Raw genomic sequence first — 15,704 nt, forward strand, 5'->3', positions numbered from 1 at the left:
CAGGATTTGTAGGGGATAAATTAACTGTGGTTAGGGTACAAAGACAGTTTCAGGACTGTACAATGTTAGTTATGAGGATCGGCTGAGAGAATGTGGACTGCAGAGTTTGGTGGAAAGAAGGAGAGGTGATATGATTGAGACTTTTAAACTGTAGCGAGGTGGTTACAGGGTTGACACTGGGGAGTTCTTTCGCTTGGTTGAACAGCAGGAAGAGTGATTACAAGGGACCATCCCTGGAGGTTACGAAAGGAAACTGTGAGCAAGAGAGTTAGGAGTGATTTCTTTGCATGGAGGGTGGTTGAACCATGGAATGCATTGCCTGATGGAGTGGTGAGAGCGAGAACGGTAAATGAGTTTAAGGAATGGTATGATGGACTTTGTGTTTCCTAGGAGGGATCTCCCACGACGAGTCTTGATAGACTTGTGTTTCCAAGGAAGGACCTCCTGCGATGAGTCTTTTGACTCCTTGGAGGCCTAAATAATAATAATAATAATATTTAGGTCTGTGCAACTTTGGTTGCCTTACTTCAGCCTCAATTAGCCAGTGTTAGTGCCAAGTGTGCATATCATATTATATTGTGTTCCCTGATAATGGCAATTTGACTTTACTGAAATATGCAAAGTATTAGTTATTAAAATTATTATAAATAATTAACAGTAAATGTTGTAATTTTCTCAAAAAAGTATGGTTAGGAATGTATGGTTAGTATGGAGAGAGAGAGAGAGAATTATATGAATAATGAAGATATTAGAAAGAAATCCTAACATGATCAGCATTTATGAATATGAGAAGAATTAATCGAAGATGGTTATAACGCCACTGACATGTAATGATATTACTAAAGACCTGACAAATTAGATCTACTTTGTGAAAAAAATATTGTTGATAAGAAGCTAATAATCATGCATACTTAACTGTGCAGTATTACCACAATATTCCATACTTCCTCTGTTAGAGTACATATTAGGAAATGTTTTCATACTAGGTGTATTTCACCAAAAACATAAGCATCTATTAGATTCTTTTATCTGTTCATTATGCAAGTTATTCCAGGACTCTGGCTAGATAAATTTTAATGAAATCTGGTATTTCTATTTTTTCAAAAATTTGTTAAGCCTACCCAATTTTTGTTTCTCAATTGGTACATTTACAGAGATACAAAGAGTTTCTAAATTATATATTGCAATAAATCTGTTTTTAGGTAGAATTTAATGCATGACATAATTTAATGCATGACATAATTTAATGGGCTATTTGAGCACTAAAATTAGTCTGTATTATAATAGTTACTGTATTAAGAAGAAGGGCAATGATTCGTAATGAGACAAGAAGATTGTGCAGGGAGAAGAATGTGTGCAGTTTATAGAAGTATGGAGTGAATTAGATGGACAAAACAATTTGTATATGGCTGATGGGCTGCATTTTGGAGTTAAGTTTGGAGTAAATTCAGTAAGAGACTGGTGGAGTAAAATCAAGGAATCTAGAAGTACTGGGGGCACAGACATAGCAACTATGAGTTCAGTCATCTCTAGGGCAAATGAGTGTGAGAACAGAAATGATTATACAATACCAAATGTGTGGATCAAAGGGGATGCTGTAATGCATGTTCACAAATACCAGAAGTATCAGAAATTAAAGCAAGGAGTTTTTTTGCATTGTCATCTCAAATCGGATAAAAATTCTGGCATCAATGCAACCTAGTTGACAGAAAATTATATAGCTACAGGGACAGAATATAACAGTCATATTTTCAGGAAGGCCAGAGGGAATAGCATATTAGAAGAGGAATTGATGATGATAGCTGAAGAACTTCAGCCAACAAAAACAGAAGTTAAGGAGGATTTTAGGTCTGAGGGAGATGGCTCATTTGAAGCTACTGTGTGAGAGTAGAGGCCAACAGGACAAAATATATTGTTGGTTGCTGCTATAGATTGAGGAGGAATCAATATTTCTCAGCCCACACTGTTAGATTAGCAGGGAAAGAAATTATTATGGGGATATAGACTGGAAGGAGGAAAGGGTGCATGGCTAGATGAAACGGAATTTATTAACTTACTAAAAGATAATTATTGAAACAGCATGTGTTTAAGAGGACGAGGAGTTTCAGAGTGCCGGATCTGATAAAAGCATCAGAAAACATGCCCATAACCATGGTATACACTCTGCCTTCAACAAGAAAATTGGCCATGGAGTCTTCAGGGTAGTTGCTAAATATGTGGAATTTTCCAACAAGAAAGGGCTTATGCTGAATTACAAAGCTGGTAATTGTGAAAGGCAGAAGATATAGATAAGAAGACAGTTTGGATAAGTGCTATGGCTTAAGAATCTACAAGGAAAGATTATCAATAGTGCATGAGAGGTAGTCAGGGATTATTTGATATAAGTATTATTAGACTGCATATCCAGGGTCAGGAGGATAAAATAAACCAAGTAGAGATTAACTTGATGAGCAGCAATATTGTTCTGCAATGATTAAATTTTTTTTATACATATATTTCTTTTATATTTTGTTTTATATAGATGTTTCATTAATAAACAGATACAACACAAATAAATGTTTTATTTTGTCACTGTTCTTTTTCCTCACTGTTCTGTTTGTTACTGTTCTGTTTGTTACTGTTCTGATTTTTCATAGTTCTTTTTCTTCCGGTTACCAAAGCAAGTGATGGAAAAAAAAGAAAACACTGTGGACAGAATATGCAAGCAAGCTGATCACAGCTTGCTTGCACTTTGTACTGCTCATGGGTATACTGATTACCTTTTTTTTAGGGTGACTAGTATGATAAGAAAGGCCAAATCAGGTTATGCGAGAAAATTAGCTAGCAGGAAAATAAATCCAAAGAGTTCTTTTATTATGCAGTGAGTAAGTGCAAAATGATTATGGAAGGATGACTTTAATCAATGCTGATAGTGAGGTGACAGAAGGAGAAGAAATAGTTCAAATACAATAGTGATCACTTTGCAAGAGTTATCATCCAGATGGAAATTTTTCAGTGTAGGTGAAGTGAGAATTGAGATAGACAAACTTGAGGGGTGCTAAGTATGTTGAAAAATATTAATGTGAATACAGCAGTGGAACTGGATAGCATGCCAACCCATATGCTTATCCAATGAATTAGCAATGATATCCAATAAATTAGCAAAGCAGGAAAGAAATTATTAATATTATACAAAGGTATTTCAATGGAGTCAAAAGACTCATCGAGGGAGAGCTACTACACTAAACATGATTCACACAATACCTATCATATCACTCCTTAAAATCATTCACCATCATGGCATTCACAACTATCTCTGGTGATATGTTCTCACAACTCTCATTCACCACTTTCCAAGTAAAAAATATAGTCCACACACCTTTACTAACCACACTCCAGGGATGACCACCCTAATACTCATATATTGAAAAATTTCTTTTGTTTACAAGTTTCTATCATATCCCCCTTGCTGCCTGTTACTAAACTCTGCAACCCTCAAACCTTCCTTTTGTCTTCAAAAGGAAGTATTCCACAGAGCTGTCACCAGCTTGGTCATTCATCTCTGAATCCTCCCCGTCATCTCCTGATCCCCAAGAAAGCCTGGTGACCAAATGTGTGTACAGTAGTCAAGATGCAGCCAAATCATAGCCTTATATCAGCGATAATAATCTCTATCTGTATTTGTCAACGTATTCTTCAACATCCAAGTAATCCTTTAAGATATTCTGCTAACTTTTGCAATATGCCCTTTGAATTTCAAATTTCTGCCTGCCATCACCTCTGAATCCCTTGCTTCATCAATTTCTTGTAATCCAGTACCAACAGTGATACAAAGTACGTAATCTTTTCATCTTAAAGTGAATTACCTTACAGTTTGCAACATTAAATTGACAACCATTTCCCATAATGCATAACATTATACATTCAAAAGGGGATGTGCTTTGCATTAGAGATACTAAGGCAACTGATGTGAAGTCATTAGCCTCTATATACAAGAAGCCCAGTCTTCACATGAAGATATACTTACACTTGGATAAAGGATTAAACCAAGAATATAATTTCATGGTATCTTTAATTCATTAATCTACAAACTAAAGAGCAGTGGCAGTAGTACAGAGCCTTGGGGTACTCCACTAGTCATCCTCATCTGCCTTGATCCATCCTTGTCACCAACATCATATTCATTTCTATTTGTTTAAACTTATGTAAGAGTTTCCCATACAGTATTCTGTTAAAGTGTCTTTGAAAGTGTTGCAGTATCATTTCCTTTATCTAATTCCACTGTCACTGTATTATAAAATGTAAATAAATCACCTAGACAGGACCTATCTTTTACAAAGCCATGCTGTCCCCCCCCCCCAACAGAGTATTATATTCCTATCAACCCAATCATGAATTTTATATTTAACCAACTTTCCAATACTTTAATCACCACTACTGATATTCTCATAACACACAGGCCGACATGCCATCCAGTCCATATGCTGTATTCCTACTAATGTTTTTCAATATGTCGAGCACTCCTTGAATTCGTCTACCTCAATTCTCAATCATCTTCTGTCATATCAGTAACTGTATCATCTTCACCTAGATGATACACCCTTGCAAAGTGATTGCTTAGTAACTTAAATATTTGTTCTTTTTCTGTCAGCCACCTGATATTAGCATTGACTAAAGTCACCAGTCCATAATCTTTCTTACTTACTCGCTACTTAATGAAAAAATTCTTTGGAATTTTTTCACTAAGTTTAACAGATATATAAAATCTCTATGGTCAATGGGAAAAGTACAGAAATGCAAGAAAGAGATTGGAAGGAGAGAGAGTGCTATAAAGGTGAGTGTGGGTCTCTCATGAGTTTTCTGATGAGTTTTCTGACTTCAACAAGGAGATACCCAAAGAATAATAATGATGCTGTTCACCCGAGTTTTTTTTTTTTTTTTAAATACCTTAAATTGAAGAGTGATTGATGATATATATATATATATATATATATATATATATATAAAGCTAAATATATATATTTAGCTTTATTTTTGCTATAAGTGGGTTGTTTTTATTTGCAAATAAACGTAAATGTTAATAATTATTCCACTCTGGCTTGATATAATTTAATGAAATATGGTATTTTGAGTCACTATTAATGAAATTTGTCATTTCCAGTGGGTCATTTCAATTGACCAAACTGGACAAAACAATATTATATCTGCAGTATATATGAGAAATGGCTTAAGGTCAATTTCATTAATGAATACTGTTACTGTACAAGAATATTATTGTGAGTAATTCCTGTATATTAAATAAATCATTTTTTAATTCATTCCACACACAAGAAATTGCAATACCTTCAGCAGCCATTTGTGCTGTGCATGTAGTCATGTAGTTGAGAGAAGATACGTTTTTTATTTTTGTTTATTATTTTTTTTAACACATTCGCTGCCACGCTACTTGGGCATAGTTTGTTCCCACACGACGAGTGCTTTCGCATCTTCAAGGTCACTACGAGTAATCTCGTAGCCAGCTTATCAGACAGAATTTTGTTTCATATGCCAACTATGAGTAATCTCGTATCACCCCCAACCATATATTACATACACTGAAGAATGTGTTTATTACATCTAGTCTCTAAAAACCTTCAGTTTCGCCAGGACCAATAAAAGAAAACTTACTGATAATGAATTAGAAGCTTATGCTAATATGAGCGATGATGAATTTAATGAATTCATCATCGCAAATGGAAGGATAAGAGGGAAGTTCTTTCCATTTCAAATATGCACAAATTTGAAATGGTTGAAGCAAAAAATCGGAATGGTAAAATTCAATTAAAACCAAATATCGTTAGGGACTATAATTTGGGAATGTCAGGCATCGATCTTTCTGATCACATGCTTTCTTACTATTCCCCCATACGAAAGACAATTAGATGGCCAAAGAAACTGGCAATACGCATTTTTGATATATACATTTGAAATGCACATAAATTTTATAATATAATTACTGGAAACGCAATGACTGCATTAAAATTTAGAGATCAATTTATCTCAGTTTTTGTTGGAATGGATGAGCTTACAGCATCACAGAATATCAGCAGGATTCGGGATCTTCATTATTTGGAAATTTTACCACCTACAGAAAAAAATATTTGCCGACAAAGCCATGCCGAGTATGTACACGAAAGAAACAACGACGCAAAACACGTAATTATTATCCTGTTTGCCAGGAAAAACCACCATTGTGCGTGGAAAATTGTTTTAAAGTGTATCATTCGTAATTTGAATAAATTGGTTTTTATTTTATTGATTTCATTTTATAATTTTTATTGATTTTATCAGTTTTAAATTGATTTACAAATTACGTGTTTACTACGGATTAGCTCGCGCTTGGCACAGGAGGTTGGTAATCGTCATACGAGTATATTCATAGTTGGCTTCTGAAGCACACATATATAATACTATATTTTAGTTGAAATTATTTCGCTTCTATCAAGCCCCCAGACGTGCTCTCTGCTTTATTCAGAATCCAAGGATCTAAATTAACGTAATTATACTAAGGGTTAACTCGTGTTTGGCATAGGAGGTCGTTAAATCGACATATGAGTATACTCGTAGTTGGCTTGTGAAGCTCATATACGAACTACGAGTATACTCATAGTTGGCAGCGAACGTGTTAAACACTTGGGGACTATAGTTAAATACACTAATTGAAGAAGGCAGAAAGCTCCCATATGATAATTTAAATTTAATTCTGGAAGATGCTGAATGGTCTTCACTTATAGCACTTTCATTCTCTAGCACACTGCAGAAGATCACACAAGATGAAAGAATTTACTTCTTAACAGCATAATCCCCAATATAACCAACATAGCAACTTTTTAATACAAACCTGTCTTAAAATGAAAGCAACAACATCAGTAGATTCCCAGTAACTGGCATGAAAGAGATGTGGCAGTGCATTTGCAGGGAAGTTAGCCAAACCTTCTGGACAGTAAAGAGCATAATCCAATCGTTTTGTGCCCCACCACTTCTGTGTCACTAAAATTAATATACCATTTTATAATTAAAACAATAAATAAAGAATATTACTTAAATGTTTGTTATACCAACTTATACTTATTATTATTATGATCCAAAGACTCATCTAGGTGTCCTTTTGTCATATACACTGCTAATCATACCTTGCCTTAAACACATTCAAATTCTCTGCAGACACCACACCCTCAGGCAAGGCATTTCAATCATTCACAACTCTGCATGCAAAAAACCTGCCTCTCACTCCCTTGTTCACAAACTATAAATCAAAACTTTATGGGATTAAACATATATATATCAAATCATAATGTCTTAACTTTTTGAATATTAATAGTGGTTATTGCCCAATTAGTCTTAAGTTTTATTTTTATTTTCATATAATATAAATTTGTTAATTTTTGGTTGTGTTGAGAGCTAACTTCTGACTGAACAACAAGTAATTTGGTATGGATAATTGGATGTTAATTATCACTCATATTGCTGTTTAATATTAGAAGAAAACATGTCTAGAAATAATAATTACTAACTAAATTTATTTAGTTATCATTAGTGAACACTGAGGGGGATTCAGACATTTTCCCATGCCCCCCCCCCATCAGTAGTGTCTCCCTAGTGGTATATTGCTGGTGCTTCAGACACATAAGCCCCAGAGACGTCATACTGGTAGCATGAAGTTAATGTCTCTAACCAGGCATCCAAAGGTACCAAGCCTCCTGGACCACATGCAGCATGGAAAATACATAACCCCAAAACACTCCATGCCGGCTCAATCATCGCCCAGAATAACAAGGAATGCATAGCTTGTTCGGGAGGAGGGCAAGCTACGAAAAGTAAGTTACAGTCCCCAAAACAACACACTCTCAAGATCTGTTCCTTAAACATTGAATGACTAACTAAATCCAAAGCTGAAGTCATCAGAAAATAGCCAAAGGCAAAGTGATCGAAGTCCTGGGTCTCCAGGAAATCCATATGCCCAACACAGCTCAACAGACTCAAGATCCCAGGCCTAATTCTTGTGTCTTATAACTGCCATCCCAAGCATGGCCTGGCAACCTACATCCATCCTGGTCTCAAGGACATAACCTAACATGTGCCTGAAACAGAATACTCCATAGGAATTAAAATTCAAAATACCTCCATCTACAACATCTACAAACTGCCATCGCAATCCTGGCCTGACCAGAAGGACTGGCCACCACCTCGCTCTACTATCTATGTCAGTGACTTCAACTCTCATCACACTGTGTGCGGCTATTCCTCTAACAACCAAGATGGTGATATTCAGGTTAACTGGATGGATACATATAACCTATACTTGATCTATGATGCCAAGCAAGAAGCTACTTTTCACTCAGCTAGATGGAACAGAACCTACACCCAAAATTTGTGCATAATCTCTAAAGACTCTGAAGACCTCTGCCAACATCCAGAACCATCCTTAACAGATTCCCTAATAGCCAGCACTGTCTTACACTAATAGGGACAGGCACATCAATTCCAATCATCATTGGCACAGCAATTGCTAGATGGAACCTTCGAAGATTCACCTGGAATGTATTTGAAACACAAATTGAACAAATCATTACAGCAATACCACTCACCCCTAATAGCTATCCCAGATTTGTTAAACTAATCAAAACTGCAGCCAAAGCCTCTATTCACAGAGGCTACAGAAAACAGTACATCCTATGCTGGAGCAAGAAAACTGAGAAACTTTTAGTCAAATATGAAGAAACTGAAGATCCAACTGCTGCTAAGGAGCTCATAGCAATGCTCAACAAAAATAAAAATAGATCGATGGATCTCAATCATCTATGAACTTGACTTCAACAAAAGTAGCCGGAAAAGCTAGTCACTTCTGAGAAAATTAGGTGTGGCAGAATCAACAACATACAATCCAGCAGAGATAACTCCAGACCAAATGGCTAATCATCTATTGAAAACCTCCAAGATACATCCCAGCTCTACCAGGAAAATAACTGTGCAATCTACCATCAGAAAAAACCTTAAGAAGGGACATAGCTTCCTGAACTTGTATGTCCAGTATCTCTAGAAGAGGTACAGAAATCCTTAAAACTCACCAAGAATGTCAAGGCTGAAGGAGTGGATGTCTCCTCTCCGAGTTTCTCAAACATCTCGGCCAACAAGGTCAAACATGGATGGCTGCCCTGTTCTCAAAAATTATAACAACTGGAGAACTACCAAAACTATGGCAGGAAGCCAAAATAATTGCTGTACCCAAACCAGGAAAAGATCCGAATAACTTCAAGAATCTATGACTTATCTCTTTGCTTTGCTCCACCTTTAAGTTCTTTGAAAGAATTCTTCTTAAAAGAATTTCACCACTCATCATAAGAAGTTGTTGGAAGAAGTTGATGAGATCAGGTCCCGGCTCTGACAACCCAGAATGAAGCAGGCTTTCAGAAGAAACTTAAATCCAAAGTCACTTTCATTGGATCAGAGGCCTCCTCTTAAAACTAGGCAATATTATAAGGTGCAAAAAACTTTCTAGCTCTTCGAATCCATTCTCTCCAACAGAAAGATCCAGGTCTCTATTGGTGGAAAAAAGAGTAGGGTCCAGATTTCATCACTCTTCAACATCTACATGTCCGACATACCACATACCAGCTCAAACAAATACATGTATGCTGATGACCTAGCGATTCTCCACCAGTCTACCTCTTTTCCCAACCTGGAAACAACCTTGAACACAGACCTAAACATCCTGGAAGAATACTTCAAGCAGTAGTACCTGAAGCCAAATCCAAAAAAAAATGTGTCCACAACATTCCACCTAAACAATGCAGAGGCAAATTGACACCTCAACTTCTCTTTCTGTGGCAAGATGGTAGAACATGAGCCTCACCCAAAATACCTTGGAGTGAGTCTGGGCAGAAGCTTAACCTATAAAAGGCACATCACCAACCTGTCCAACATAATTAAAATGAGAAATAATATAATTTCAAGGCTTGCTGGAACAACATGGGGTTGTGGGGCAGAAGTCCTATGGTCGTCTGCACAAGCCCTTGCATTCTCTGCAGCAGAATACTGTGCCCCCCCCCATCTAGGAAAGGAGTGAGCACACTAACATCATAGATACTCAGCTGAACTCTACCATGTGCACAATTAGTAGGACACTGAGAGGCATCCCTCTCCCCTGGATGCTTGTCATATCCAACATTGCTTCACCAAATATACAGAGAAGACAAGCTTCGATTAAAGAATTTAATAAAATCATGAGCAACCCACTTGTGCCACTACACCAGACTCTCAAAAATCCACCTAGTCTTTGCCTAAAATCAAGAAACCCTTTCTGGTTCATGAACGAAATCTCTTCAGCTGCCTTACCATGAACATCTGACACATGGAGAGAAAACACTGGTCCAACAATCTCCCAACAAATGGCTTCCTGGTTGAAGATCCCTATGCTCCGCAGCCTGGTTTTGCTCTTCCTAGGAAGATTTGGTCATCTGTCAACAGGATCAGAATTAACCAGGACAGATGCAGCTACTTACAACCATTTATATTGTGAACAACTGCCTAAGGTGTCAATTTCATGGTAACTTCTAAGACATCAATGAGGGATGGATGAGGCCCTGGATTGGCTTTCTGGACTAGACTTGTAGCTGCATTGCATTCTTTTTGCCATAAGAATAAAAAAAAAAAAAAAATAAAAAAAAAATGGACACGCTAAACAATTAAGTGCACTCAAGTTGCTAACATCAGACAAAAGGTTATTAAAGGAAACCAACATCAAGCAAAACTGACTTGATATATAAAGCTACAATTAAATTTTAAAAAAATATTTTGAAATGAAGAATAGTAAGAGAAGGAGACAGACTGGTCATGATTAAAATTGCACTTAGATATGAAATGTTACAAGACCTACATTATCATAGATGTTTACTGAGAAGCAGAAATGGTACACTATACTACGAATGTGCAAACTAACAAGAGATAATGTATCAGATACATTTTTGTGAAACACAAACAAAGACAACAAATCACTGGAAAGTAAGTGAATTTCATTATCAAAATGGAAAGTGAGCAGGAGGTACAACTAACAGGGGATAATTAAAGAAAATCCAACTAAATGTGATTGATGATTTTCATTATCCAGTCTGAAACCAGATGCTTACAGATGATTTAAGTAGTTTCAAACAGTACCATCCCTTGCGATCAAAACACAGTTCCCAGATAATCTAATGTTAAGGTTTACAACTGTTGTGAATAGGATGATCATTAAAATGTCCATTTAGATGGTGGTGCCGATTCAAAATAGAGGTGAATTAGTGCTTCTGGAGTGGTGGTGAAGGCCTTTAAGAATCTGGATAGAATCTAATCAAGTATACAAACAGTACATCCTATCCTGGAGCAAGGAAACTGAGGAACATTTAGTCAAATATGAAGAAACTGAAGACCCAACACTTAACAAACAGCATGGCTTAAGGATGTGTATTAATACTGTATTAATATTTCCTCTCATTTTCTAATAAGTCAGATAAGGAACATTAGTAGAATTTACTATAGTGTCTGAAAAGGAGTACTGCTTGGAAGTATCTGAATAAACTGGAGCAGATGAGAATGGAAAACAGATGGATAAGAGAATAGGTAACTAAGACATCAGGAAGAAGTTGTCTAGTAAAAAGGTGTTGAAATAGTCTTTATAGTTCAACTTGTATATTAATAATACTGGTGAAAACTTGAAGAGAGGGAGAGAGAGAGTAATTGTTCTGATGATGCTAAGTCAAGAAGGATGATGAGGATTCTGATGCAGAATGTCATCAAGAGGATATAAATAGACTGCTATATTGTGCAAATTATAACAGATAGTTGTCATATTCAAAGTTATATATTTTGGGGTAAAGACATTCTGGATTACATTTATATATTACAGAACTTTGCTTTTAGAGATTCATGAGGCTAATGATGTCATTAGCCTCATCAATTTTGGTTGCAAAAGATTTCAAAATAAGACCACCTATTAAATAGTTCTTGGATCTCAGTTTTTAAGAAGAAATAGAAATTTATGGAAAAATTACAGAACCATTAACTTATTAAATACAGCATATAAAGTATATAGTAAAATTTAAAATAAAAGACTTGCTACTATTGATGATAGTTTGTTATTAGAGGAACAGGCTGGATTTAGGAAGGGTAGAAGTTGTAATGATGATGTATTCACATCATCATTGCAACTTCTACCCTTCCTAAATCATAGAAAAAAAGAAAAAAAAAAAAGACAAGAATTTAATGTACAGACTCACCTAGTATTCATAGATTATGAAAAAATCTTTCACCAAATTAACAGAAAAAAATTAATGGAATATAATAGAAGACCGAGGCTATTCAAAACAGTTATTAAATGCAATTAAGAGCCTATATAACAAGACAACTGCAATCATAAATATCAATGAATACACAGCAGAAGAAATAGAACTAATCAGGGGGTCTGACAAGAATGTAGCCTTTCTCCTACTTTATTTAATACATATATAGAAGATGATCTAATAAAGAAGCAGAAATCTGTGGTAAACCCAGTAATAAACATCAATCAACATACAACAGTAAACACAATACTTTATGAAGATTGTCAAGTAATTATACAAAAATCAAAAAATAGAGATCCATTCACTATCTACAGCAATTAACTAGTGAATATAATTTATAAATCTTATCAAAGAAAACTAAAACTAAGACATTCTGGGGTAAATATCTCATATGAGAAAAAATGGTAATTGAAAACTAAACTCTAGAATAATAATAATGCATTTTCAATATTTTGGATATGACAACATTTGATACAGACAATAAGTAACACCATTTTCAAGCAATCTGCAGTACTATAAGATGAACAACAAAAGTCAAAACAAGGAAGGAAACACAATTAAAATTTTATAAAGTCATGGCAGTGGCAACAATGCTATTTGAAGCAGAAAGTTGGATAGAGAGAAAAAAAGATGAAAATAAAATACAAGCAGTCAAAATGAAATTTCTTAGAGCAGTTCAAGGATGTACAAGAATGGAAGAGTACGAAATGATGAAATCAGGAAGGAATTAGAAATACAAGCAATAAATGATAAAATAAAAGAAAACCAAATGAATTGGAGAGAATATATACAAAAAACGGAGAAAGGAGAAGTATACCTTGTACCAAAAGAAGTTACAAGGTATAGCCCAAAGAGGCTGAAAACCTTAGAATGCTGATATAGGTTTTTAGCTTATATCTTGAAAGAAGAAGAAAATAAGAGATGGATGCAACAATTTTAGAAACAGAGATGACTGAAATTTTTCAGTATGTGACAGGAGGAGAAAGAACAAGTTTCCACACCTGTATGAAGGAAAGTAGTCAGTAAGGATGCAAGGATTAAATTTTTTCTTCACAAGTGAAATGAATTACCCAGTGAGAACGGTTAGTGCAAATTAATTAAGGAGAGATTGGAAAGATGTTCCCAGAAGTACCTCATGCTAAGATAATAATTATATATAGAGAAAAGAATATAATAATATAATTATAATCATAAATAAATAAAATATGCACCTACATGAAGAGACTGTAGAAAGTGGAATAGTCTCTACCATTCCAGACATAGTGCTTGTAATGCTTGCTTCACTTGTTCTCCTACCAGTTGCAGAATAAGATGATTGTGTATTTCCAGATGATCCTTCAACAAACAGGTGAGCATAGGTTTGAATATATTCCACTGTGAAAATGTACCAAAAAATATCAGTTTGGAAAGCGTTAAATATTTAAAATGTATTTTAAATTATAAATAATTTTTATTACCATTATTAAAATAATATTCAAAAATAAAATATATTCTGAATAGATAAACTGTCAAAAGAGACCAAGTTTTTAAAATACTATGGCAATTATATTTTATTAATAATATGTAGACTTAATGGAATAATAATGTTCATTATTTACATTATGATTGATATCTCTAGTCAGTAACAGAAAAAATCACACATACATAAACTTTTTACTCCTCCGACTACAAGTACTGAATCAGTCTTGAAGTGACCTCAATATTATGTAATTTACTATATTATAATATTAAAAAATACACTTTCAAGGCATCAGTTTTACTTCTATGCTCAAGAGCCAGTCTTAAATATTATTTCAGAAGCATATTTTTCTGTTTTGTTTAATTGAAGCATACCATGGTCCTGGGTCTGCTTCATATATTAAATATACAATCAACTTCACATATTTTTATAACATATATTTTTATTTTCTAATATGTCTTCACATATTTTTGACTGTGGGATTTGTTTTCCAGGGTTAAGTGTCAAAATAATGTAGGTCAAAACTCTTTTGCCAGATACAGCTGTAGCTATGAAGCTAATTGATATAGTATGATGTGGTGCTTAAGGGTCAAAGCTGTATAACTGAGAGGAGACCTCCACATAGCTTTTAAAGGAATGCGGAGAACCGACCAGGGCTTCTGACCTAATGTCCAATCCTCACCTTCTCGTGGTTTACCCTGTTGGGTATCTACTTTGATACTGAACGAACGAGGATGGGCTGGCAATTTGGGATTTAGCCGACCAAATTGTACTCTTATTGGTTAAACCAAAATAAAAAAAAAATATGGTACAACATGACAAAATTTCATGCTGGTTGGGGCGTCGCCCGGTTAAACAAGACCCCTGTTGTTTTCGCCAGAGAACCAGAGCGAACAGCGAAAAGTCAGCTACTGGAACAAATCTGAAAACAAACCCCAACTCAACATCACCAGAGATAAAGATCGGTACTATCAACATAAGAAGCCTGAATGGCAAAGAAATGGAGCTAGCTGAGGAATTAGATAAGTACCAGATCGACATAATAGGGGTGACTGAAACAAAAAAGACCAAAACTGGTGAGATCTTTCTGAGCAATAAATACAAAATGTTATATTCAGGCAATGACAATCAAGGAAAAGGAGTAGCCATAGTATTCAACACAAAATACGAGGCTAATCTGCTTGAATGGCAGTCAGTCTCAAGTAGAGTAATGTGGGCAAATATGAGAATGGGGAACTGGACAATGAGACTTATTTGTGCCTATGGTTCCCACAGAAGGTTCTACTAAGGTAGAAGTGGAGGAATTTTTTGACGCTTTAGAAAAAGCAACTGACACAATGAAAAAGGAAAAGTTGGTCCTTGTTGGGGATCTAAATAGCAGAGTAGGAAATGATTGTGAGACATACAAAAATATTTTGGGAAAATTTGGTGAAAAGAGCAAAGCTAATAATAATGGCAAATATCTGTTGGATTTCTGCTCAGGACATGGACTGGTTATTACTAACACCATGTTCCAACATAAAAATGTGCACAAATTCACATGGAGAGAAGAGGCTAGGAATAAGAAAAGTCTCATTGACTATGTTATTGTTGATAGTGATGTTTTCTCCCTGGTGTAGGACACCAGAGTTTACAGAGGATTTGAAATTGGAAGTGATCACTATTTAGTCATGAGCAGGATAAAATTGAATTTCATATTGAAAAGAATAACATGTAAGAAAGTTTTAAAGCGAATAAAAGTTTAGCAGCTCTCAGATGTGAACTGTAGAATAAAATACAGAAAGATTATTGAAAAGAAAATGAAAGAGTTTGAGAACAAGAATCAAGCCTTGGAGATTCAGTGGCAAACTCTGAAGAAAACATTGATTGATTCTGCCAGAGAGGCATGTGGTGAGGTTGTGTGCAAGGAT

At 35.2% G+C, this 15,704-nt stretch overlaps 1 protein-coding gene across 1 annotated transcript in view; it reads right to left on the reverse strand.

Annotated features, from left to right (window-relative positions):
• The window catches only part of rdgB (retinal degeneration B), a 608,184-nt gene that overhangs the window by 178,244 nt on the left and 414,236 nt on the right, over positions 1-15,704 (reverse strand). The window contains exons 14-15 of the mRNA XM_090391630.1: positions 13,551-13,709; positions 6,860-7,008 (exon numbers count right to left, since the gene is read on the reverse strand). Coding sequence (XP_090247756.1) covers positions 6,860-7,008; positions 13,551-13,709 — 308 coding nt within the window. The remainder of the gene's footprint in view (positions 1-6,859; positions 7,009-13,550; positions 13,710-15,704) is intronic.

This window comes from Typopeltis vanoorti, chromosome 4 (genome assembly GCF_054136105.1).
Source record: "Typopeltis vanoorti isolate ZY-2024b chromosome 4, IOZ_Tvanoo_1.0, whole genome shotgun sequence".
Taxonomy (NCBI): domain Eukaryota; kingdom Metazoa; phylum Arthropoda; class Arachnida; order Uropygi; family Thelyphonidae; genus Typopeltis; species Typopeltis vanoorti.